This window comes from Pongo pygmaeus, chromosome 4 (assembly GCF_028885625.2).
Source record: "Pongo pygmaeus isolate AG05252 chromosome 4, NHGRI_mPonPyg2-v2.0_pri, whole genome shotgun sequence".
NCBI lineage: Eukaryota > Metazoa > Chordata > Mammalia > Primates > Hominidae > Pongo > Pongo pygmaeus.
The window spans coordinates 164,146,598-164,173,613 of NC_072377.2; the positions used below are offsets into that span (position 1 = coordinate 164,146,598).

The 27,016-nt window shown below is 39.0% G+C and overlaps 1 protein-coding gene across 2 annotated transcripts; it reads left to right on the top strand.

The window, feature by feature from the left end:
• The first annotated feature begins 153 nt into the window (after window positions 1-153).
• On the top strand, window positions 154-26,392 carry UBLCP1 (ubiquitin like domain containing CTD phosphatase 1). 2 transcript variants are annotated; one of them, XM_054487811.1, is made up of 11 exons: window positions 154-1,216; window positions 6,735-6,934; window positions 7,766-7,857; window positions 8,218-8,303; window positions 8,386-8,501; window positions 12,379-12,477; window positions 14,945-14,982; window positions 15,513-15,611; window positions 18,606-18,722; window positions 23,556-23,683; window positions 25,259-26,392. In XM_054487811.1, the coding sequence occupies exons 2-11, from the start codon at window positions 6,781-6,783 to the stop codon at window positions 25,284-25,286; spliced, it is 957 nt and encodes a 318-aa protein (XP_054343786.1). In that variant the 5' UTR covers window positions 154-1,216; window positions 6,735-6,780; the 3' UTR covers window positions 25,287-26,392. The 2 variants fall into 2 exon arrangements, with proteins under 2 accessions (XP_054343786.1, XP_054343787.1); XM_054487812.1 differs by lacking the exon at window positions 15,513-15,611.
• The last annotated feature ends 624 nt before the right edge of the window (window positions 26,393-27,016 follow it).

The window sequence follows — 27,016 nt, forward strand, 5'->3', positions numbered from 1 at the left end:
CAGCCTCTGGTAACCACAATTTTACTCTCTATCTCCATGGAGTCAACTTTTTTTAGCTCCTACATATGAGCACCAAACTTCAACATAAGACCCAAAACTATGCAGCGATTCCAAGAAAACGATTTGAGAAAATGCTTGAAAATGTTGGTCTGGGCAATGATTTTTTTTTAAATTAAGACCTTCTGAAGAAAAGGGCATACTTTTCACTGAAAAAGTTTGAGTTTTTTAAATGAGCAGATACTCATGCATTACTAGTGCAGCCAAAAATTATCAAAAGTAGGGAAGAATGCAAAATAGCTCGTGCCTCTTAACTAAAGAACTGTTAAGATACAAAATTTGGCTCTTTGCTGCCTTTCCCTCACTGCCAAGAGGGAAACATGAATTAGTTACATTGCCGTCGTGCTCACTGGGAGTTCGCTGTATGGACCAGATGGGGACTGCTCCGAATTTCCATTCAAGTCTGACATTCTTTAGTCAGCGTTTGTGTAACCGGCTTTCCTTGCATTCAGAGGAAAGACAGCATGGAAGTATGGATGGGAAGGTTGAGACGATTCGATACTGTATGGTAACCTCGATCGCAGCTCTCCTATGAGACTTGCTTCCTGGATTCTGAGTCACTTAAGCTTGCCCCTTCTCTTTCCTGACCCTCTTCCGTTTCCCCTTAGATTGGAGATTCTCCTCAGATTCTGTCTCTGAAACTATTAGTGTTGGCAGCCCCTGGGCCCATGGAGGGGTCTCAAGTCTTCAGTTCTCAAAGATCACCTTTCAAGCTTCATTCGGAATATGATACAGCCACACGCGTCCTAGCCCTGAATCTCACGAAGACCTCAGTACACCTGGGAAAGGCAGCACACCCAGTTCCGACACTACTAGAGACGTCACACGCCTCAGCACCCATCCGCTCCCAGCCCAGAACAAGCGCACGCGCAGAACGAGAGAGCGGCCACCCAGGGATCGGGGCTATCTGCACAGCGGTTATAGTCTCGGAAGGGCCTGGCTTCTTCGTGGCTTTTTGGAGATCCCTTACAGCGGCCATTTGATTAGCACCCGAAGAGACTCAAAGGAAGCAGCTGTTCCGTCCCCAACATATTTCCGTTTCAAACCACCCACTTCCGGTTTTTCAGCCGGTTCCGGTCCCGCCCTTCACTTCCGGTCGCTTTCGTTCTCTCAGCGGCCGGTTTCTGCGTCCGCTGCCGCTGGTTCCACCGCGCTCCAGGTGAGGGGTTGCGGGGCACCTTGGCGCGCTGCCCGTGGAGACGCTGTTGGGGCTCGGGGACAGTGGCTTTGCCGCCCGCGCGGCGTGGCTTGCACTGCGGCGGGCTGGGGATAGTGTCTGTCCTAGTCTGACGCCCAGGCCCCTAGCCCCGGCCCGCTTAGTCGCGGGGGCCGCTGTCCTCCCATCCAGCAGTCTAGCCTATTTGAAGGGCTTTCTGTTTCCCAGTGGGTTTTGCGTCCCCAACTTCATTCCTCCATCTTCTCAGGCTTGTCCATCCCTCCCCTCACCCTCCTTGTTGAAGGCATCCCGGCCTTTTTGGTTCTGGAGCTTTCACCTGCCTCCTGATGCTACCCTAAATCAGTCAGTTAGCACAGCCCCCGACCCTGCACCACCTCGCGGTTGGTGCTGGTGTGTGGTTCTCGCCGGGAGTTCTTAGTGCTTCACGGTTATCTTTTGCTGGGATTGTTGAAAGTAAACCTCCCATTAATTCCCAAAGTGTTACTTTTACTGCTATACTTTAAAATTTCTTCATTTGCCACTTTTTAGGTTTGTGGTCCCGGGCAAGTTTAATTTCTTTTCAGGTTTCTCATTTGTATAATGAGGACAACAGCTGTTGGTTCAGGATTGTGAAGATTCAATGAGATAATTAAATTGTTCAGCATGTTTTTATTCCATCATGAACACCATTTGTATTGCGTTTTACAGTTTACAAAGTGCTGTCACAGGTGTTACTTCCTACCTTAACACTACTTCTGTCCAGTGAATATTAGTAGCCTCATCTTGTTGAGAAGACTGAGGCCGAGAGGTAGATTGACTAGGCAAAGTCAACACAGTATGTTAGGCAGAACTCCAACCTAAACAGCTATTCTTGACCCTAGGTTGACCATATGGAAGTGTATTCTTTGCTTGCTTGTTTGAGTTGCCAACTTCACTCCTCCCCACACCACAAATCATTTTTCAGCTTATAAATCTGATGGGATCTGAAATGATAACAAAATACTAAGAAAGAAGGTTAAATGTGAAAGCAAAATAGCTCATGCATTTATATCACAGTGCTTCACTGGTGTGAATGGTCTTAATGATGAAATGAGGTCCAGTAACTTTTAAACAAATCTTAAAGACATATGCATTTACAATTTTTATGGTGTTTGTTTTGCTTGGCCCTTTATGGCATTTGCCAACTTGGAATTTCCACTTGTGGGATAGATGCTTCGTAACGTTTTTTATGCTGCTTTATTAACCATATAGAGCCCATGCCCTCTGGCACATTTTTTTTTAAGGCTGAAAACATTGAAGAGCCTGTAGTACTGACTCTCAAATTTGAGCATTCATCAGAGGTGAGGAGGACTGACCTTGTTAAAACACAGATTCCTAGGTCCCTTCTCTCCACCCCAATTACATTTCTACCAAATTACCAAGTGAGGTCAATGCTGTTGGTTGGCCCAGGGACCACGCTTTGAAAACCACTAGTCTAGAAGAGCAATGACTTGTCCAGGGTCACCTGGAACTCAGATGATCTCACTCCAAACTCTGCACTACTACTCATCACAATATATGCGATATTAGTGCTGGTTGCCTTTCTAGCTCTTTTAGGATTCCCTTTTATTCTTATGTCTTAGAGAAAATATTTAAACTGTATTTCAGTTTAACTCAAAAGGTCCACTTTTAATTGAAGAATATAACATTTGTTATAGTTCTGTCTAAAATGGAATACGTTACCCTAAATTAACACACTTGCTTTACATTTTCAGTAGAACACGTTGTAAACATAGGAGTAAATATACATTTATAGTTCATATTTGTATTCATATATGAGTAAATATAAATATGAATTTATGGCTCTCTTTTCTAATTGGCCTCTTAGTAGGAGACACTGTTTTCAAATTATTTTTGGAAGTGGAGATTAAAAATTTGCCCTCTTTCTTGCAGATGGTCCTAATAGTTGCATGAAGAGTGCAATCAAATGTTTCATCAAATAAGTGAAAGCATTGGAAATACCAATACCTTGAGATTAGAAAATCCAATTCTCTGGACTGTGGGAGGAATGAGTTTTATGAAAAGTAGAAAGCTTTATGCAGGAAGAGACATATGTTTGGTTATTTACATGAGTGGCAGCCACTATATAATCTTTGTGTGCTTAGATCTGTACCCGTGGGTTTTGTATTTACTGATTGATATGGTTTGGCTGTGTCCCTACCAAAATCTCAACTTGAATTGTATCTCCCAGAATTCCCACTTGTTGTGGGAGGGACCCAGTGGGAGGTAATTGAATCATGGGGGCCGATTTTTCCCGTGCTATTCTTGTGATAGTGAGTAAGTCTCATGAGATCTGATGGATTTATCAGGAGTTTCCGCTTTTGCGTCTTCCTCATTCTCTCTTGCCACTGCCATGTAAGAAGTGCTTTTTACCTTCTGCCATGATTCTGAGGCCTTCCTAGCCATTGTGGAACTGTAAGTAGCTGGGATTACAGACACCCACCACCACGCCTGGCTAATTTTTTTGTGTATTTTTAGTAGAGATGGGGTTTCACCACATTGGCCAGGCTGGTCTTGAACTCCTGAGCTCAGGTGATCCACCTGCCTCAGCGTCCCAAAGTTCTGGGATTACAGGTATGAGCCACTGTGGCCAGCCTCGGGTATGTCTTAGCAGCATGAAAACAGACTAATACGGTAAATTGGTACCAGTAGAGTGGGGCATTGCTGAAAAGATACCCGAAAACGTGGAAGCAACTTTGGAACTGGGTAACAGGCAGAGGTTGGGACAGTTTGCAGGGCTCAGAAGAAGACAGGAAAATGTGGGAAAGTTTGGAACTTCCTAGAGACTTGTTGAATGGCTTTGCCCAAAATTCTGATAGCTATATGAACCATAAGGTCCAGGCTGAGGTGGTCTCAGATGGAAATGAGGAACTTGTTGGGAACTGGAGTAAAAGTGACTCTTGTTATGTATTAGCAAAGATACTGGCGACATTTTGCACCTGCCCTAGAGATTTGTGGAACTTTGAACTTCAGAAAGATGATTTAGGGTATCTGGCAGAAGAAATTTCTAAGCAGCAAAGCACTCAAGAGGTGATTTGGGTACTGTTAAAGGCATTCAGTTTTATAAGGGAAGCAGAGCATAGAAGTTTGGAAAATTAGCAGCCTGACTATGCAGTAGAAAAGAAAAACCCATTTTCTGGGGAGAAATTCAAGCTGGCTGCAGAAATCTGCCTAAGTAGCAAGGAGCCTAATGTTAATCCCCTAGACCATGGGGAAAATGTCTCCAGGCTATGTCAAAGACCTACATGGCAGCCCCTCCCATCACAGGCCCGGAGGCCCAGGAAGGAAAAAAGGTTTCGTGGGCCCGGCCCAGGGTCCCCGTGCTGTGCGCAGCCTAGGGACTTGGTGCCCTGTATCCCAACCACTCCAGCCATGGCTGAAAGAGGCCAATGTACAGCTTGGGCTGTGGCTTCAGAGGGTGGAAGCCTCAAGCCTTGGTAGCTTCCGTATAGTGTTGAGCCTGTGGGTACACAGAAGTCAAGAATTGAGGTGGGAACCTGTGCCTAGATTTCAGAAGATATATGGAAACTCTTGGATGCCCTGGCAAAAGTTTGCTGCAGGGGTGGGGCCCTCATGGGGAGCCTCTGCTAGGGCAGTGTGGAAGGGAATTGTGGGGTCAGAGCCCCCATACAGAGTCCCTACTGGGGTACTGCCTAGTGGAGCTGAGAGAAGAGGGCCACCACCCTTCAGACCCCAGAATGGCAGATCTGATGACAGCTTGTACCATGCGCCTGGAAAATCTGCAGACACTCAATGCCAGCCCGTGAAAGCAGCTGGGAGGGAGGGTGTACCTTGCAAAGCCACAGGGGCGGAGCTGTCCAAGACCATAGGAACCCACCTCTTGCATCAGCGTGACCTGGATGTGAGATCTGGAGTCAAAGGAGATCATTTTGGAGTTTTAACATTTGACTGCCCCACTGGATTTCGGACTTGCATGGGCCCTGTAACCCCTTTGTTTTGGCCAATTTCTCCCATTTGGAACGGCTATATTTACCCAATACCTGTACCCCCATTGTACCTAGGAAGTAAATAGCTTTCTTTTGATTTTACAGGCTCATAGGCAAAAAGGACTTGCCTTGTCTTAGATGAGACTTTGGACTGTGGACTTTTGAGTTAATGCTGAAATGAATTAAGACTTTGGGGGACTGTTGGGGAGGCATGATTGGTTTTGAAATGTGAGGACATGAGATTTGGAGGGGCCAGGGGCAGAATGGTATGGTTTGGCTGTGTGCCCACCAAAATCTCAACTTGAATTGTATCTCCCATAATTCCTATGTGTTACGAGAGGGACCCAGGGGAAGGTAATTGAATCTTGGTGGTCTTTTCCATGCTATTCTCATGACAGTGAGTAAGTCTCATGAGATCTGATGGGTTTATCAGGGGTTTCCGCTTTTGCTTCTTCCTCATTCTGTCTTGCCACTGCCATATAAGAAGTGCTTTTTGCCTTCCACCATGATTCTGAGGCCTCCCCAGACATTCTGGAACTGTAAAGTCCAGTTAAACCTCTTTCTCTTCCCAGTCTTGGGTATGTCTTTATTGGCAGTGTGAAAACAGACTAATACACTGATCTTTGATGCCTTAACTCCTGTACATTCAACTGAAGAGATACAATTGTGGAGGAGAAGAAACATAAGATTTAGTCAGAAGACCTGTTCTGTAACTAGCTATGTGTCTATGTACAGATTATATAGCCTCTCAAAACTCCTGTTTCCTTAATTGTAAAAGAGGGAAAACTTACCAAATTACTTTCTCTAATAAGATTGTGTAAAAACTTCAATTCATAAAATATGAAACAAAGAATGGCTATTTACTATTTATTTAGCACAGTGCCTGCCTGGAACATAGTAAGCTTTTAGTTTAAAAATATTTTTGTTTAACCAATACTTAATTTATGTCATGTTTACTAGGTGCCAGGCACTATGTAACTTGTAAATGTTAATTAAGTTAATCCTCATAAGAGCCCTAAGAAGTAGGTAGTTTCGTCATCCCTATTTTACAGATGAGGAAACCTAGGCACTGGGAGTCAAGTAACTTCTCAAAGTCAGATAGCTAAGTGGGAGAGATCTGGGATCTGAACCCAGGTCATCTGGCTCTAGAATCTGTGTTCTTAACTACACCACACTACCTTTCAAATGTTAAATAAACATGGATGGTCTATCAGGGAAGGACTTGCCTGTAGCATCAACCTGACCAAATAGAGCAGGAGGAATGATAGCTCATAATTGCACATTTCCAGTTGAACAGTGAGAGTCAGAGTCAGAGTATTAGAAAGTAGTAACTCTAAGCCAAAAATTAGGAGTGTGGGGGAATTTAACTTTGAGTCCTAGTATCTTTTGGTGTTCTGGTAGCACTCCTGTATGGACAAAAATCCTCTCTATCATAAGTTGTAAAATAGGGCTTAAACTGTAGACATAAAACTTAAAAGTTTGGCTTCAATAAACGTATCTATTTTAACTTGTTCACTTTTTGTCTTCCTTTCCAGGTATCTTTTTTTCTGAAGGAAAGCTGCTTCCTCATATGTTTCAAGAATGGCTCTCCCTATCATTGTAAAATGGGGTGGACAGGAGTATTCAGTGACCACACTTTCAGAAGATGATACTGTGCTCGATCTCAAACAGTTTCTCAAGACCCTTACAGGAGTTCTTCCAGAACGCCAAAAGTTACTTGGACTCAAAGTTAAAGGTAATTCTCTCCCCTCTTCAGACTTTTTGCATTGAATTTTTAGTATTATGAATTTTAATAATTATTTTGAATATAATTGTTTAATAATTTATACTTGCTATTAGTAGTTTAATAAGTCTTTCCCTTTCGAGATTTCTTTGGTAGAAATAGTCTTGTTTTAGTGGTAAAAGTAAGAATATTAAAGTGTCCTCGAAAATACCTTGATTATTAAGATTACTTTGATGTTTTAGACAGTCAGTATTTGCTTGTTAAACCTTTGGCACAGAAGTCCCAGATGAAACTCATTTATTTTCTGACATCTACCTTTTAGGACAGTGTTTTCATTATACCGAGGGCCTTGTACTCGTCCCAAATTATCTTTTCTGTTTCAAAAGTAAAGACAACATTTAAAAATTACAGGCAGCATTCATATCCAGTTTAAAAGGCATTTTTTTATGGTGTTTTGTGATTATCATATTGAAGAGTGAGTTTTGAGTAACAGTAAATCTGCAGTTTTCTTAGGCACTCAATTTTTAAGGCTTCCTGGAAAACAGTAATATTCATCTTGAACAACAGAATAAGACATGAATTAATTTTGTTTAGGTAGTTGAATAAAGGTGTTCATCTAACATAGAATTGGGGCGAAAATAACCCTTGTGTTAATTTTGACTTCTTCGTGTCTTAGATATGACTAATTCAGCAGAAACAATTTGTTAATGTAGAAAAAAACAAAACAACAAAAATTGCTGTGACATCTGTACCAAACCTTTTAATGTTAGGGTTTTTTATAATGGAATAGTGAAACCAGCACCTGAACTTTAGTGAGAAAACAGTCATTTGCTTGTATTATAGGCAAACCTGCAGAAAATGATGTTAAGCTTGGAGCTCTCAAACTGAAACCAAATACTAAAATCATGATGATGGGAACTCGTGAGGAGAGCTTGGTAAATGTTTACTTTTTGTTACCATTTGTCCATTTGAAGATATTATGATTTATACTACACTGTTGTATTATAGTTTCAATTGTGGTAAAATTGTCAGTCTAGCAATCAATGAAAAATAAAACCCACACCGTGAATGTGGTATTAACTGTGTAAGTATAGTAGTAGCACAAATGATCAAATTTAATATGGTAAATCTGCCCAGGAAACATACATAACGAATTATTAATTGTGGAAATTTTCCAGTGTGGGCTTAAAAGACTCTGGAACTCAAATTGTGTCTCTCATTTTATTTTTATGCTATGCATGTATTTGTTATATTAAGGATAATATGGTAAAACAAAACTTTTTCCATCTTAATAGGAGGATGTCTTAGGTCCACCCCCTGACAATGATGATGTCGTTAATGACTTTGATATTGAAGATGAAGTAGTTGAAGTAGAAAATAGGTAAGTGCTTTTCGCTTTAGAAATAATCAGTTGTCATGTGAGAACAAGTGAATATTTTATCTAATTATATGTTTTCCATTAGGGAAGAAAACCTACTGAAAATTTCTCGCAGAGTGAAAGAGTACAAAGTGGAAATTTTGAATCCTCCCAGGGAAGGGAAAAAGCTTTTGGTACTAGATGTTGATTATACATTATTTGGTAAGTCAGTTAAGAATGCTTTTCATTTTCTGTTACCCACAACAACTTTTTTTTTCTTTTCTTTGTTTTTTTTTTCTTAGCAACTCATGGTTCTCGTGAAATACTTGAAAACTTTTCTTATTACAAAAGTAAATCGCTCATTGTAGAAAATACAGATAAGCAAAAAAAAAAAAAAGTCATCTGTAATCCTGATACCCAAAGATGACCACTCTTAGTAATTTAATATATATCTTCTTTTTTTTTTTTTTTATGAAGTATTTATTGATGATTCTTGGGTGTTTCTCGGAGAGGGGGATATGGCAGGGTCATAGGATAATAGTGGAGAGAAGGTCAGGAGATAAACACATGAACAAAGGTCTCTGGTTTTCCTGGGCAGAGGTCCCTGTGGCCTTCTCCAGTGTTTGTGCCCCTGGGTACTTGAGATTAGGGAGTGGTGATGACTCTTAAAGCGCATGTTGCCTTCAAGCATCTGTTTAACAAAGCACATCTTGCACCGCCCTTAATCCATTTAACCCCGAGTTGACACAGCACATGTTTCAGAGAGCACGGGGCTGGGGGAAAGGCCATAGATCAACAGCATCCCAAGGCAGAAGAATTTCTCCTAGTCAGAACAAAATGGAGTCTCCTATGCCCACCTCTTTCTACACAGACACAGCAACAATCTGATCTCTCCTTTCTTTCCCCACACTTCCCCCCCTTCTTTTCAACAAAACCGCCATCGTCCTCATGGCCCGCTCCCGATGGTCGCTGTCTCTTCGGAGCTGTTGGGTACACCTCCCAGACAGGGCGGCCAGGCAGAGGTGCTCCTCACTTCCCAGACGGGGCGGCCGGGCAGAGACGCTCCTCACTTCCTCCCAGACGGGGTGGCAGCCAGGCAGAGGCGCTCCTCACCTCCCAGACGGGGCGGCCGGGCAGAGGCGCTCCTCACTTTCCAGACTGGGCAGCGGGGGAGAGGTGCTCCTCACCTCCCAGACGGCGTGGCCAGGCAGAGGCACTCCTCACTTCCCAGACGCGGTGGCAGCTGGGCAGAGGCGCTCCTCACTTCCCAGATGGGGCAGCCAGGCAGAGGCGCTCCTCACTTCCTCCCAGATGGGGTGGCGGCCAGGCAGAGGCACTCCTCACTTCCCAGACGGGGTGGCCGGGCAGAGGCGCTCCTCACTTCCCAGACGGGGCGGCCGGGCAGAGGTGCTCCTCACTTCCTCCCAGACGGGGTGGCGGCGGGGCAGAGGCGCTCCTCACCTCCCAGATGGGGCGGCCGGGCAGAGGCGCTCCTCACCTCCCAGACGGGGTGGCCTGGCAGAGGCGCTCCTCACTTCCCAGATGGGGCAGCCGGGCAGAGGCGCTCCTCACTTCCTCCCAGACCGGGTGGCGGCCAGGCAGAGGCGCTCCTCACCTCCCAGACGGGGCAGCCGGGCAGAGGCGCTCCTCACCTCCCAGACGGGGTGGCCAGGCAGAGGCGCTCCTCACTTCCCATACGGGGTGGCGGCCGGGCAGAGGCGCTCCTCACTTCCCAGATGGGGCAGCTGGGCAGAGGCGCTCCTCACTTCCTCCCAGACGGGGTGGCGGCTGGGCAGAGGCGCTCCTCACCTCCCAGACGGGGCGGCCGGGCAGAGGTGCTCCTCATCTCCCAGACGGGGCAGCCGGGCAGAGGTGCTCCTCACTTCCTCCCAGACAGGGTGGCAGCCGGGCAGAGGCACTCCTCACCTCCCAGATGGGGTGGCCAGGCAGAGGCGCTCCTCACTTCCCATACGGGGTGGCGGCCGGGCAGAGGCGCTCCTCACTTCCCAGATGGGGCAGCCGGGCAGAGGCACTCCTCAGTTCCTCCCAGACGGGGTGGTGGCCAGGCAGAGGCGCTCCTCGCCTCCCAGACGGGGCAACCGGGCAGAGGTGCTCGTCATCTCCCAGACGGGGCAGCCGGGCAGAGGTGCTCCTCACTTCCTCCCAGACGGGGTGGCGGCCGGGCAGAGGCACTCCTTACCTCCCAGACGGGGCGGCCGGGCAGAGGCACTCCTCACTTCCCAGACATTGGGCGACTGGGCAGAGGCACTCCTCACTTCCCAGACGGGGCAGCCGGGCAGAGGCACTCCTCACATCCCAGACGATGGGCGGCCGGGCAGAGACGTTCCTCACTTCCTGTACGGGATGGCGGCAGGGCAGAGGCGCTCCTCACTTCACAAATGGGGCAGCCGGGCAGAGGGGCTCCTCACATCCCAGATGATGGGCGGCCAGGCAGAGACGCTCCTCACTTCCTAGACGGGGTGGCGGCGGGGCAGAGGCTGTAATCTTAGCACTTTAAGAGGCCAAGGCAGGAGGCTGGTAGGTGGAGGTTGTAGCGAGCCGAGATCACGCCCCTGCCCTGCAGCCTGAGCACCATTGAGCATTGAGTGAGCGAGACTCCGTCTGCAATCCCAGCACCTCGGGAGGCCGAGGCAGGCAGATCACTCGAGGCCAGGAGCTGGAGACCAGCCCAGTCAACACGGCGAAACCCCGTCTCCACCAAAAACACAAACACCATTCAGGCGTGGTGGCACGCACCTGCAATCCCAGGCACTCGGCAGGCCGAGGCAGGAGAGTCGCAGGAGAGTCACAGGAGCCCGAGGCAGGGAGGTTGCAGCGAGCCGAAATCACGGCAGTACAGTCCAGCTTCGGCAACAGAGGGAGACCGAAAAAAGAAGGAGAGGGAGACCGAAGAAGGGGAGGGGGAGGGGGAGGGGGAGGGGGAGAGATTTAATATATATCTTCTAGACTGTTTGTATGGATCTCCTCTAATTCTTTTATTTAATAACAGATTGAACATCTTCTCAGTAAAATATTGTTTATTATGAATGATATATATATGTATGTATAGATATATATTTTTAATTTTTTTGGCCAGAAAGTATTCTAGTTTATGGATGCATCATCATTTAACCATGTTATTCCCTGTTGATTATAAATAATTTTTTATAAGGAATATTTAAAAAATTATTTTTGATATTTTATCACTAGTTTTCTGTTTAGTTATATTCAAGCAGATTCTTGAATTTCAAATTTCTCATGTAGGCCAGGTGCAGTGGCTCACATATGTATCCTGGCACTTTGGAAGGCTGAGGTGGGAGGATCGCTTGAGCTCAGGAGTTGGAAATCAACCTGGGCAACATAGCAAGACCTCATCTCTGCTAAAAACTAAAAATATTCGCTGGATGTGGTGGTATGCACCTAGTCCCAGCTACTTTAGGAGGCTGAGGTGGGAGGATCACTTGAGCCCAGATTAAGACTGCAGTGAGCTATGGAGTGCCACCGCACTCCAACCTGGGTGACAGAGTAAGACCCCGCCTCAAAAAAAAAAAAGAAAAAAATGTTTTGTGTTCATTGAAAAAGAAAGATGTTCCTTTTATGTCTAATGTTGGCAAGAAATAGTTAACTTCTGATATTGGAATTTATTTCTAACCCTAAACCTAAAACATAAGTTAATGTTCAGTTTTTAAAAATTTAATTAATTGGCCTGTCATTTTGATGAAATGTGATTATATCTGCAAGGTAGATGACTAAAGGTGAGTATAAGTGGACATAGTTTGCTTTTCATTATTAAAAAATAACATCTAAACTTTAGAGACTAGGTGAGAAAAAAATTTACAGTTTACTACTTAAGCCTGAATTTTCAGTATTGCTTTTTGCAAATTGAACAAAATTGATCGGCTAAAATTGGATCTTAAGGATTTTAAATTGTATGTTTTGGAAGACAGCTTTTTGTCAGCCAATGTAATTCAGTCTGAAGCAGTTTGCAATGAAATGTTTCTGTTTGCATTTCATAATATATTACATTTAATAATAATTGGTATTAGGTACTTGTTCATGATGGTAAACTAATAATAATTTATGATCAATTTTCTTTTAGACCACAGGTCTTGTGCAGAGACTGGGGTAGAATTAATGCGGCCATATCTTCATGAATTTCTAACATCTGCCTATGAAGATTATGACATTGTTATTTGGTGTAAGCTGTATTTTTTTGTTTAGATTTCCGTGGAAATAGGTTGTTCCTTATATTATTGTGCTGTATAAAATGTGACTTAAAATGACCTGTGTTTAAATATGAAATAGTTTTCATTTTTTAGCAAATTTCTAAAATGAAGCATGTATCACAATATAAACTTAAACATATATTGGCCATAAATATATGTTATGTTAAACTTAAACATAAATACCAGTGAGATAGTTGATTTAACTATAGGACATGAGTACATTATAGTGTAAGAATAAAAATGACTAATTTTCCCAATGACCCCACATTGATTTGAAGTTTTTCCTTCTGATTTTTTTTTTTTAAACTAGGCACATATCTTTAGGGTCTCGCTGTGTTGCCCAGGCTGGTCTTGAACTCCTGGGCTCAAGTGATCCTCCTGCCTTGGCCTCCCAAAGTGCTGGATTATAGGCATGAGCCAACGTGCCCAGCCTTTCCTTCTGATCTTTGCTGAGGAATTCTTGATGCTTCAGAATATTTTTGTTTTCTCCTTTTTTCCTGACTCCAGTTTTAAAATACTTGGAAAAAGGTGTTTAAAACAAAATCACAGTGATATAGTTCTCTGGAAATAAAGGCAACTTGAATTACTTAAGGAAAAATTAGTATGTGGACTAAAGCCAGTGACATTGAAATTGTGGTCTATGGACCATTTCAAGAATGTACACGTCTGTGATAAGATACTGAGTTTGCTCCGAGAAGTAAATCTACTGTAATAGTAAGCACACTATTCAGTTCAATTAACGTTTTTTGGTAGCAAGATTTTCTTGGAAAATGAAGCAATGCATTGATTTACATCCCTCCTCCCCACAAATATTTAAAGTTGCCTCTTGGCAATGTCATAAGCAGAGAAGAGTTATCCTGACTGAATTAAATGAAGTCCCATCAAGTAAAGGTGCTACATTTCATTGTACTAGGTCTTTGAGAGAAATTATATAGTTGTTGCAGTCTGTAAATTCATTTTGTATTTTTCCTTATAATCAGAGTACTTCTGTTGTTTGTGATGTGTGAGTTCCATGTGAGTTCACAGCTGTTAAGATTAAAATTATTGTCAAAATATATAATTTTCTGGTTTAGTAAGATAAGGTGAAGAAAGCTTGCTGGTTTGTTTAGCAACTTTGACATCTAAGGTGATATTTGAGAAAAAAGTTTATCCTTTAAATGTTATTAAACTAGACTTATAAAATTTGAGAACCTTTTACAATAGTATATTTAAATTATTTTTATAAACTGTGATATTTTGTGGTAGTTCATTGGAAAGAGTACTTCACTTTGGAGCTAAATAGACTAGGATTTTAATTCTGGCTCTGTTCTTACTATGTGACACTGAACAGGTCACTTAATCTTTCTGAGCCTTAGTTTCCTCATTTGAGAAATGAAGATATCTAAATACATATTACAGGTTAGTTGTAAGAATAGAAGTATCAATATAGTAACTAGTACTATGTCTGACATATAGTTACTTAATAATTAGAAACTTTTTATTAGCTGTGAGTCTTTTTGGTTTTCATCTGATAATTACAGATACAAAATAAGTACTGGATTAAATTTTTTTCTGTCTTATGATTATTTTCATTGGAGATACAACAGTCTTTAAAATTTTAGCCCAACTGACCAGTTTTGTACGTGTAAGGTGATTCTTCTGTTTTTTGTATGTGTGCACGCTGAAGATTTTTTATTTTGAGAACTCAGGTTCCTCTTTTGCTTTTAAAAATCACACACACACACACTTTAAATAATTAAATTGCTTTTTCTCTTTTTAAACATTTTACTTGGTTATACCTGTATAGTTTAGTCCAGTAAACCAGGAGAGCACATAAAGATGAGGATTTAATTTTAGTATTAATGATCTCAAAGCTGGTTAATGTCTGACAATGAGCAGATACATGATGCAGGTATACTTCATGAATTTGTCTCATTTCTTGTTAGAAGCTGCTAGACTCAGTGAGCTTTAATTTGCTGAGACTGACAAAATGCAGATTTTCATTGAACCTAACTAGCTGGTTTTCAACATAAACTTTTGACACATAACAATATGCTTATATTGACACTATGTATACCTGTGCATTGCCTAGAAGTAGGGACGTGGAAAAAAGTGATCCAGGCACCCAAGTTTAAGTTTGGAATTGATAGTGTCAGGGCTGATTTAAAAAGAGAGTTTAGGTCTTGATTTATAAATTTCCTAGGTTCAGGGTTCTTTTGAGCATGGGTTACCTGTATCTTATAGATAAAAGTTGTTTAAAATTTATTCTGTCTTGAAGACACACTGCAGTAAGTTTACTTTTATCAATATTTAAAAGAAAATTACCGTAAATATACTAGGGACTGTTAATTCTGATGCATTTAAACTTTTAGTTTTGCTTAGAAAACTTACTTATACAGATTTTTTTTAAAGAAATTCAAGCTTTTCATATGTATTGTATTATCATTCCTCGTGTTTTAGCTGCAACAAATATGAAGTGGATTGAAGCTAAAATGAAAGTAAGTGTTAGAAAGCAATCCATTTAAAAATATTTTCAAACTGCACTTGTCTTGTTAAAAGTTCTAGAACTGAATTAATTTTATTCTTACTGGAGGGCACTTAGTAGATAGATAAATGCCATTATTGGGAGTAGAGGTGTTTTTAAAGTGTATTTAATAAGTGGATTGTACTGAATCCCTAAGTCTTTTTTAAGAAAAAGTATAACTAAGCTTGTCTCCTCCCCCACATTCTTCCTCATTTTACAATAATACTTTATTTTCCTTCTTTTGCTCTGGTGCGCAATACTTAAAGAGTCAGTATTCTCCTAAAATGGTAAATTAGGAAGTAATCTATTTCTAGTTTATTTTCCTTGGTCTACCATTTATTGACTTAGCTAAGTGAAACTAAAATACTTCCTAGTTGTTTAGCAAGATGTAGTGGCCAGTGGTGTAGAAAGTTGGCATTATGAGAAATTGCAGCTAGAATATTCAGAAAATCTGAAATTTTCCACATTACTATGTTTTAATCTCACAAATATTTGTGTTTATAGGAGCTGGGAGTGAGCACAAATGCAAATTATAAGATTACTTTCATGTTGGATAGTGCTGCTATGATAACAGTACATACTCCAAGGAGAGGATTAATAGATGTAAGAAGTCATTTTATTTCTATTTAATGACACCATGGTTATTTTCCAGTGTACTTTTTATGTTTATACTGATGGAGTAAATAAAGAAAGAGTGTAGAGATTCATCTGAGTGAATAATAAAGTGGTTGAGTTTTGACATAGGAAAATGTATTTAAGGTTAAAAGATTTTTTTTTTTTTTTTTTGAGATCTCACTGTGTCGCCCAGGCTGGAGTGCAGTGGTGCGATCTCGGCTCACTGCAAGCTCCGCCTGCCAGGTTCATGCCATTCTCCTGCTCAGCCTCCAGAGTAGCTGGGACTACAGGCGCCCACCACCACGCCCGGCTAATTTTTTTGTATTTTCAGTAGAGACGGGGTTTCGCCGTGTTAGCCAGGATGGTCTCGATCTCCTGACCTCGTGATCTGCCTGCCTCCGCCTCCCAAAGTGCTGGGATTACGGGCGTGAGCCACCGTGCCCAGCCAAGGTTAAAAGATTTGAATTTTAATGATAAAATTAAGGATCTTGAAGTAGGACTGTCAAGGGAGAAACTTGTGATTGTGGGTAATTGACCTGTGTTGATGACAGCACAATGTTACTGGGCAGAGTAGGTGAGAAAAATACTGAATATTATCAAGGAAGATACTAGAAACAAGTGAAAACACTCACCCTGCCCTGTATGAAACTGGTAATAAAAGGAGATGCATCATGATGCATGTACTTTGGGATGATGCTGAAGAATAGCAGCAAGAACAATCAGAGAAAAGGGTTGGGCTAATCAGTTATTTTACTCATCAAGTAACTACTCATACTATTAAGTATCTACTGTCTGGAAGGCCCTGTGATAGGCACTGTTGGGAATAAAGAGATGAGTGAGACACAGTCCATACCATTTGAAAGCACCCAAACTGTTAGCTGGGCTGGATAATGCACATCCGTAATCCCAGCTACTCAGGAGGCTGAGGCAGGAGAATTGCTCAAACCCAGGGGGCGGAGGTTGCAGTGAGCTGAGATTGAGCCACTGCACTCCACCCTGGGTGACAGAGCAAGACTCTGTCTCAACAAAATAAAGTAGAAATAAAATAAAAGCACCTAAACTAATAGGAATTGAGGAGAACTTAGGATACGAGGAAACCTTAGGGGAGACAGTATTAAAATTATCAAAACCATAAATAGAATGATTTAAGGGCATGGGGACTTGTTCTATAAAAGAAATACTGCATGTATCGAGAAAAAGATGACTTATATACTAAAGTAAAATAATACATTTACAAAATCTTAACGTTAAAAATTACTTAGGGAAATGTTAAACATGTTTTATAACAGTGAAAAATTAAAGGAATAAAAATAATCCTCAATATCCAGCAATAGGGAATTGGATATATAAATTACTGCTACCCATGTAAGGGACTGCAGCTCATCATTTGATGTAGTAGGAGATGTAATGATTTAGAAATTTTCATGACACATTTAAGTGAAAGAAGTATTTTAGAGAACACTGTCGTAAGCCGTTAGAAAATAGTTCCTAACCTTTGTTTGGTTCAGGATTATCCTTAGTTTAACAAAGAACCTGTCAGCTCTCTGAGGCTGCTCTTGTTTATAAAAATGCGTAGAGGCAATATATCAGAATATTGAGTTGTTGCCCTTGGTACTGACTAGATTATTGATGATTTAAAATTTTCCTTTGTGCTTTTCAGTATTTTCATGTTTTTCTGTAGTTAGCAATATTACTTTCCTAATTGAGAGCAAAGTAGTTTGTGTTTTGGGGAACATAGGTGCTTGACCTAATTACCAAATGACAGCACTTTTTAAGAGGATGTGGGATTTTTATTCTGGATGTCATAAAAAATGACCTCTGTTGTCATATTTCTTGAGGCTTTTGTTAGCTAAAAATCCACAAAATATGGTGTATTGTATTAATTCCTATATATTTGTCTTCATTTCGTGGGGGGAGGAGGGGGCGGTTTCTGTTTCAGTAGTAAACAAGATCAGTAGCAAAAAAAAAAAAATCAGGAAAGTAAAATTTTAGTAAATTAAAATATTTCATTAACATTTTTTGTAATAGGCAGGACAATAGGAAGGAAAAAGCTTTCTCCAAATTAAATTATAGGAGGAAAAAAAATTTTTAAGTTACAACTTTTATCACTATTTGTTACCACTTAATCTCATATATTTATTATTACATTCTGTTCTCATAATACCGTAAGACTTCTGTCTTCAGCAAAAGCAATTTTCTAAAAATTAATTTAAAAAATTTTCCGAATGTGTAATACATTTGCATGACTAAAAAAATAGTAAAGTACATAATGAAAAGTCATCTTTCACCTGGTACCTAGCCGCAGTCAGTGTTATTTCCTCTGTGGTCTTACAGAGACTTTACAGAAATACCAACAGGTAAGACTATATAAGAAATTATCTCTTTGAAGCTTCAGTTTAAGAATTCAGAAATAAGAGTAAGAATTTGTAAAATATGGTGCTTCCGAAGTTAAGCAATCAAATTCCCTAGAAATTATGCACCTGTGCCACTGAGTTAAAGACAAAATGAGTTCTTCCTCTATAAAATATTCAAATTATCAATTGAAAGAGCCAAATACATTTTTTTTTTTGACTAGGGTGTTCTGGTTTTGAAAGCAGACTCCATGTGACTCCCAAGCTCTGAGAAGGAACGTGTTAACCAAGGAAGTCATGTGACTGCATAGCAGACATCTAAACAATTACTTTGGATTTTTAAAACATTAAATAATTTATTTATTTTACCCAAAATCTTCACGTTAAAATTATGGAAAGTTTTATAATGGGTTTAGTTCAGTTGGACATGAACAAACCTTTCAGAAGTTTCAATATCGCAAAATGCATTGTGCTTTAAAGTGGTTTGCATTTAATGATTAGCTCACACCTGTCTTACAGGGGGAAAGGAACGCTTTGGCATTGTTCTGCAGGGCAGTTTGCAGTATTCCTGCTTTTAAGACAGGATGAAATATTGATAAAATTTGAGTTAAATGTAAACTTTTATTCTAAGGTAAAGCCTCTTGGTGTTATATGGGGAAAGTTTTCGGAGTTTTACAGCAAGAAAAACACCATTATGTTTGATGACATAGGGAGAAATTTTCTAATGAACCCACAGAATGGACTAAAGGTAAGACATACTTTTACTTGTTATGTGCTCATGTAATCTGGACTGTGTGGTAGAACTTTTGTAGTAAGCACTGTTGAATTTCATATATTTTTGGAAGTACTGTATTCTTATGTCATAGGCAAGAAAAGTTTAAGAACAATTCATATAGAAATTGAACTTTGTCTTTTTTGCATTAATGTCTTCATAGTTAGCTAGTTCATCCAAGTATTAGTTTGTTTATTTATTTATTTATTTTTGAGACGGGATCTCACTCTGTCGCCCAGGCTGGAGTGTGGTGGCACGATCTCGGCTCACTGCAACCTCCACCTCCTAGGTTCAAGTGATTCTCCTGCCTCAGCCTCCTGAGTAGCTAGGATTACAGGCACGCACCGCCACACCCAGCTAATTTTTGTATTTTTAGTAGAGACAGGGTTTCACCATGTTGACCAGGCTGATCTCAGACTCCTGACCTCGTGATCTGCCCACCTCGACCTCCCACAAGTGCTGGGATTACAGGCATGAGCCACTTCGCCTGGCCCAAGTGTTTTATTTTTCATTAGCTCTGTGGGAGCAACATGGGCTTCCCAACATTGACTTTTAGCATCAAAAGTGAAATCATTAGTTATTTTTTTAGGTATACAAATCTTGGCATTTTAAACATTCTGGTTAGCTTGAGAAATGGCAGTAAGGGTACTTTGTTTTTTCTTTTTAAACTGAAACTAAAGACGTTTTTGAAAATTCCTAGATGGCAAGTACAGATCTTAGAATTAGATATTGCCAGAGCTAGAAGGAACCACAGTCATTTCTTGCCTACCTTCTTAACTTTGGAAACAGTGTGAGGTTGAAGAAGTTCCTGACTTGCCCAAGATTGTGTGTGTAACTGGCTAATGACAGAATTTGGGTTAGACTCTAGTGACTTGGTTCCTAGGTCAGTGACAATCTTAGCATGCAATTGCATGCAGTCATATGTGACATTTCATCCTGGTAACAGTGTAAAATTGGTAAGAGTGAAATTTGAAACTTAAAAGTTTCTGGTACCCATAGTTGATTACATGTTGGCGCAATATGAAAATGGAAAAGATAGCTCTATACTATGGCACTATTGCATATGGAGTCTCCATTCGAAGTGGCAGTCCTGACACTGAGATGTTTTCATTCTCAGTCCTAAACTTTTCTACTAGCTGGGTGGGTCCTTGGTAGTTTTAAAAGACAAGAGAGAAAAACTTAAAGTACATTTTTTAAACCTTTCTTACAGACTGTTGATTTGATTTTTTGTTTACAATGAGGATATTTTAGGGAAAGAATACTAATCTAGGTAGTGAATTGCCATAAGTATAAAAACTGTTGACTTGGAAGAAAAGTGGTTATGTTGTCCTTAATGGTTTCTGTTTAGGGCTTGGAGAGAAGCGCTTTTCTTACATGTACTTGACCAGGTATAAGGTACAAAAATGTATTCTTGAGTCTTGAGAAGAAATGTGGTTTATGAAATGTGGTTAATTGTTTGTGAAACTAATGGTTATTACCTGTTCTTGCAAGGAGGTGATCCCATGATGGTCAAGAATAATTTTTGAGGAGACGTTTAGCTTTAAAAAAAAAAAAAATCATTAGTTTCGTGTTTGTTTAGAAGAAACTTTGTTTTCCTAACCAACATTGAGCTCCATTCATCTCTTGATGCAGGGAGAGATGTTATTGTAAATGTCTAGTTCTTTATGTTACTTTACAGTAGGGTTTTTAAAAGACTGTACTCAGTAGACCCACTGAAGGAATTCCTAAAAATACATATGTCCCCATCCCCTAAATTCTAATTCCAGAGGTAGATTTAGATACTTCACAGGCGGTCCTTGTATGTCTTTTATTGAAAACCTCTTTTTTATAAAATTAATCTACCCAAGATAACACTTCATGAAAACCTCTTTTAAGGTTAAAGATTAAAGGTTAAGATTAAGATTAAAGATCTGCCCACGTCAGCATAGAAACAGGTGGGGTTTTTTGACAGGGTCTTGCTCTGTCACCCAGGCTGGAGTGCAGTGGCATGATCACAGCTCATTGCAGCCTCGACTTCCCTTGCTCCAGTGATCCTCACATGTCAGCCTCCCGAGTAACTGGAACTACAGGCGCATATTACCACACCTGGCTAATTTTTGTATTTTTGGTAGAGACAAGGTTTCGCCACGTTGCCTAGGCTGGTCTCGAGCTCCTGAGCTCAAGCGATCCACCTATCTCAGCCTCTCAAAGTGCTGGGATTATAGGCATGAGCCACTGCGCCCAGCCCAGAAAGAGTTCTAAAATGGAGAAATATCCTCAAATGCTGTGTTTTGTTATCATGCTTTCATAATGTGCTTGGTAGAAATCTCAAAGATTTCATGTAGATCTTAAAAATAAGACTGCTAATTTTTAAAATAGTTAACTTCTGTTAAACATAAGCTTGTCAGTCATAAGGTTTGAAGTACATGGAAGGTACTGTGAATATGAATTTAGAATTACACTAAAAAAAAGAATGAATCTTGGTCATCGATAAAGCAGCTTATCAGCTGAAAACTCTATTTTTATTGTCTGTACAAGGAAATTATGATATAGGAGAATTCAGCTAATCTAGACAGTCTTAAGTTTCTAAAAATGCTTCCTTGACCTGAGACAAGATGATGGTTTCCTGTCCTTTTAGTGATCACTTAGATCAGTTTTTAAAAATGTACAGTAAACAGTGGTTATATTGGAGCAAGTGAAGTCAATTAGGTGAATAGATTTTCACGCTTAATTTGTTTATTTAAAATTTTAGAACCAGAATCATTAGAATATTTTAGTTTTGTTGTTTAATAGTGCTTAAGATCAAATGTTTGGAAAGTAAAAATAACTTAGCAGAGCCTTGGGTTGAAAATCTTATTTACTACCCACCAACCCTGTAATTTCCTGCTGTTTAAATTTGGACACTTTGGTACATTATATATTAATTGTTTAAAAGTTAATTTGTTGCCTTTCAGTTCTTAGGAAGTGAATGAAGGAATACTTTAAAACATTACCGTATTGCCCAGGATTATGCAGAAACTCATTTCACTACATCCTCATATCATGCCTCTGTTTACTCCCATCCCCAGTGCCTAAGCAAGGCCCTGTAAAGCATCGTCTTCATCCCCCACATTCACTGCTGCTGGGAAACAGCACTGCTGCACTACCTTTTTGGAAGTGGGATCTCCCACAAATGCTGATTTCTGAGAAGACTCCCTTTGACAGCTCTGACTGGTGCCCTTCAAGCAGTATGGGAGCCAGCTAACAGTGTGGAGGTCACTAGCACCAAGCTGTTCTGATGAGAGTAGAACACCTGGGAAAATTTTCTTCTGTCCATTTCAGACTGGTGGTGTTTTTCCATTGACAGAAGAAAAGTATGTAAAAAATACTTAAACCCTTCCCTACACTTAATAGGTATGGTAGTAGACTCCTTTGGGCTCACTCATTGTTCTTGCTTCTCAGTAAGTGACAATGATTAAATATCATTCATTTTTCAGTGTTAACTGTGTAAAATTAATAACTAATGACCAAAAAAAAAAAAACCAATTTGCATTTTCTCCAAATCAAAAGAATATACTAATACTTTGCTAAATATGATGAAATCAGTCCTTACATGTGTGCTTTAGGAATATGTATGATTTTTTTTTTAACGACAACAGAAAAATTCAAATGTAAACAGAACTATATAAAATTGCTTAAACCCCTATGTAGATATCATTCAGTTTAAATTAGCTTATTAATTCATGGATGGTTATTGTTTACTCTATACCCTACTTCCCTCTCCTTAATATTTTGAAGTAAATCTTAGTCATATCATATTACCTAAACTTAATTTAAAATTATTGAAAGACTATCTTGAGTTGTATAAAGATATTTGAGCAGGTGTCTTTTACAAAACAGCAAAATTCTTTATTGAAGCTATAAAATAAGGAAAAGTGCATAAATTTATAGTTTAACAAATTGTAAAGATAATTCTTGTAAAAAATTTTATTCCACTAAAATTACTCATGATTTTCCTTTCCAAAGATAAACACTATTACCATCTTGATTTATCGTCCTCTAGTCTTTTTTAAGCATAGATTTATGCACAAATCTAGATAAAGATTGCATATAAACATATGCATTCATAGCACTGCCACTCAAGTCAAGATATGATATTCTTTACCAATTGCAGCCCCCTACCTCGGTCTATTATTCTGACATCTGTGGTTTGAAATAATGCTTTTTAAACTCTTTTTCATCATAAAATAGATCAGCCTTAAACATTTGGAAAATATGGCAGTTCTTTTTATGGAAAACTCTTGCATAATTAAAAATGATTTTAATGGAGAATTTAATGATAAAGAAAAATGCTTATGATAAAATGTAGGAGGAAACAGGTTATATAAATGTATAATGATATCTCAGCTATATAAAAATTTAATAGAAAAATAAAATAAAAATCATCATAGTTAAAATCTGTACTGTTAGATCAAGCTGGTATTTGGGTTAAATTTTTATGCATAAAATAATGTGAATGAAATTAATTAGAAGCAACTAGAATGATAGGAGGCGGGAAAGGCTAAGTAGTTTTGCAAAGTAGAGTAGCTATGTATGGATTCAAGTGCAGTAAGAAAGCTGGTGTTGTCAGGTTCAGATTGAAAAGATAATGTTAGGTAAAATAGGTAGAAGAGTTTGTAATTTGTAAACATTATACATGACTTTCTACTTAGGCCAATATAAAAGTAATTTTTAGTATTTATGTTCTTGGTGATATTTTAACCTCATTAACTCTAATTGGAATGATAGTATAGATTTGTTAGTTTTCCTTATCACATTGTGATGTGTTGAGTAATGTTTGTTTCCTAATAGATAAGGCCTTTTATGAAAGCGCACCTAAATCGTGATAAAGACAAAGAACTTTTAAAATTAACTCAGTACCTCAAGGAGATAGCAAAATTAGATGACTTTTTGGATCTAAATCACAAATATTGGGAAAGGTAAGTTTTAATTGCTTATTTATTTTCTCTTTACATCAATGAAGAAAAAAATATCATTTTTCATCGGTGACCCCAGTATATATATAGCTGTCTTAATTTTTATTTAAAATAGATGACTTCTAAAAACATTTTCTAATCCAGTGACCTACCCCCTGAAAGTATTTTCCCCTTTCGTCTTAACCTCTAACTTGTTCATAAACATACCTCTTGTAAGCTCTTTAATACTTCTAGAAGAGAGAACTTGAGAGACTAGCATATGTTGGTGATGCTGCCTGTAAATTATTTTGTGATGTTAGGTAGGCTACTCCTTTATGAATCACATGGAATATAATCCCTCTTCTCATACTGTAACTTAATGTCAGGATAAAATAAAACACATGTAAAAATTTCATAAATAGTGTTAAAAATTACAAGTAATTTGTGTGTAGCAGAGAAATTAGAAAAGTTTATCCCACTAAAAAAACAATTACTCATAATTTTCCTTTTTAAAGATAACCACTCTTACCATCTTGGTATATAGTCTTTCAGTCTTTTATCTAAACCCAAATGTATGCACAAATCTATATAGACGTTGCCTATAAACATCAAGGTTTTGAGACAGAGAAAAGCCCCCAGAGAAGTGGAAGGTATTACTATGTATTACAGTATTTGGGGGGGAATTAGATCTTTAAGGATCTGGTTCCAGTAATACAGCACCAAAAGAAACTATTTGTGTAATAATAACACTTTGGCTTTTCACATTCCACTTTTGACTTTTCAGATCACTTTGACACAAGTCTTCTAAGAGTCTATAATCCTAATAGGAAGATAAAGCAGACATTTTTACCCCCATCTTTAAATTGCAAATGATGTAACTGAGTCATGGAGATAGTAAATACTTAGTGCAGTGCCGCAAAGTGAGCAAATTGTACCAGCAAAACATGTCCAAGTTTGCTGATTTTAGGAACTCTTTCCCCATCCTCACACCACCAATTATAGTAGTTTGTAAATGTTAGAAATAGAGATCAAGTTTTTAATTTAGTGGTAGATTTCTATTAAACAATATGAAAAACACTTATTTGCTTAGTAAATTAATGTCTTGTATCTTTTACACTCTTGATCAAAGACCTTTAGCATCTTTTGCCCACTGTCTTGATGTAACAAAAATAAGATCTTTATGAAGTTTGATCTGTATTTGGAAGTTACAATACTAGTTAATATAGTGACTTTCACATTGAAAGTAAGGCAGTATGGAGTGGTAGTCAATGAGTACGACTCCAAGTCTGGAGCCTTGTTTTGAATCTAGGCTCTTCCACTTTCTAGCTGTGTGAATTTGGGCAAATTGCTTAACCTCTTTGTGCCTGTAAAATAGGAATAATTCTAATAGAAACTCCTCAGAGCTGTTGTGAAGACTAAATGAATTAATACATGTACTTAGAACTGTGCGTGCACATAACCAGTAGATGTAAGTGACTATTAAGAATACTCATCTTGAAATGTTTTGTTATTAGAAGAAACTCCTTTGGGAGCAAAGTTAGGTTATCTTCATGAATTTAGCATGATACAGCTTTGACATCTTTATTTTATTTCTTGCAGATATCTCTCAAAGAAGCAAGGACAGTAGTTACAAGTTATACTGGCAGTTATTGAAGATACTTAAGATCCAAGAACTTCTTGCTTTTATGCTAGAAATCATTATGATAGTGCTGGACACTGAAGCAAATACCATACTGCTTATACTTGGTCTTCCAGTTTTTTGTAAATTTAATTTTATATTTTTTGAAGATGATAGCAATATGCTAAAAAATGCTTGTCCCCTATATGAATATTCTGTTATGCTTGAAAAATATTTTCTCCAGCGTTGGTTACTAACCACCCCACCCCCTCACCACACACACACACACACACACACACACACACACACACACACACACACACAAAGTGGAGAAAAATGTATACTCAACAATGTCATTTTGTGACTTTGGAAACAAGTTATGTTTTGTGTTTTTGTCTCATTGTGTTATTGTCTGACTAAATCTAAAACCAAACCCATGTTGAAACTAGTACTTTTCCCTTTAAAAACAAACAAACAAAAAAAACAAAAAAAAACCTTTTTGATTAAAGAACCTAGTTTGCTATGCTTAAAATTACCAAGAATTTTTTATTTCTTTGTCATAGACACAGTTTCTCTTCTGTATGCCACTAGTTACATTTCTAAATTCTGAGCGGTCTCAGTTAGGCCTGTATGTGTGTACATGTCCAAGTAAAGCTGGAAAACGTCAGTCTTGACACAGCTGTGTCTTAGTATGAGAAACAGAAGACTGAAGAATAAAAACTAAGGAACAAGAATGAGTCTCTTTTTGGTGGCTAAGTAGAATCTTCCTAAAACCATTGTCATAAAAGCAGTTAAAGGCAATAAATTTTTAAAAGGGACATATCACTGATTGATTCCTAAAAAGCATGAACAAAAAGTTTTTGTTCTGTTCCAGCTATATCTTGTCTAAGTGCTAACACTGTTTCAGTGAAAATATCTAGCCATAAGATTAAAAAAAAATTATTTGCAATGCTTAAGCCTGCAGATATGTAAAGTGACCACTGTTTTGTGTTGACAATATTGCTTTATACAGTTCTTGTATTTGAAAGGAATTGATCCTTTTAAAGAAACATGGTGTATATTGTTCTTACAGGACTAATTTCAGTGGTGTAAATAATAAATATCTTTTCTTAAAACATTGGTTATCTGTTCTATATTACCACAGATATTTTACCTCTTTGTTGAATGAGAAAATGAACATTATATTCAGGCAAGGATCTCTTGCAAAAACTTAAATGTGTATGGTGATGTTAAAGGTGTGTATATCACTATTTATACATTCAGGAGTAGTTTTAGCAGCTAATCAGATACATAAAATTACTTAATTCTAATAAGTACCTTTTTTTCAGAAATTTTACTATTTTCTTTGTGACAGATTATAAGGATATACAGTGCAGAAGAGTTTGAGGACTCTAAAGTGATTCAATTAAAATATATTTCTTAGTTATGAAGTAAAATTTAAATATTTAAGGGTAGAATAGAAATTTTAGAGTATTCATTTTTCATTCGTACATTTTTCCCACTGTAAAAGACAACTTATTCCAAAGTACGCATGGAAAGGGCTTAATCTTCTCAAGAAAATGGAACACTTAAACTATTAACATAGGTCAAGAACGGGCAGACATTTTCTAAATCAGTATAAACTAAAATGCAAAAGTTAGCAAGCCACAGGGAGCAAAGTAGAATTTTACAAAAACATTTTCTGCCATTCGGTGGTGCCCGAACCAAAGCTTCTTAGCTGCTGTGCTTAATTAAGCCAC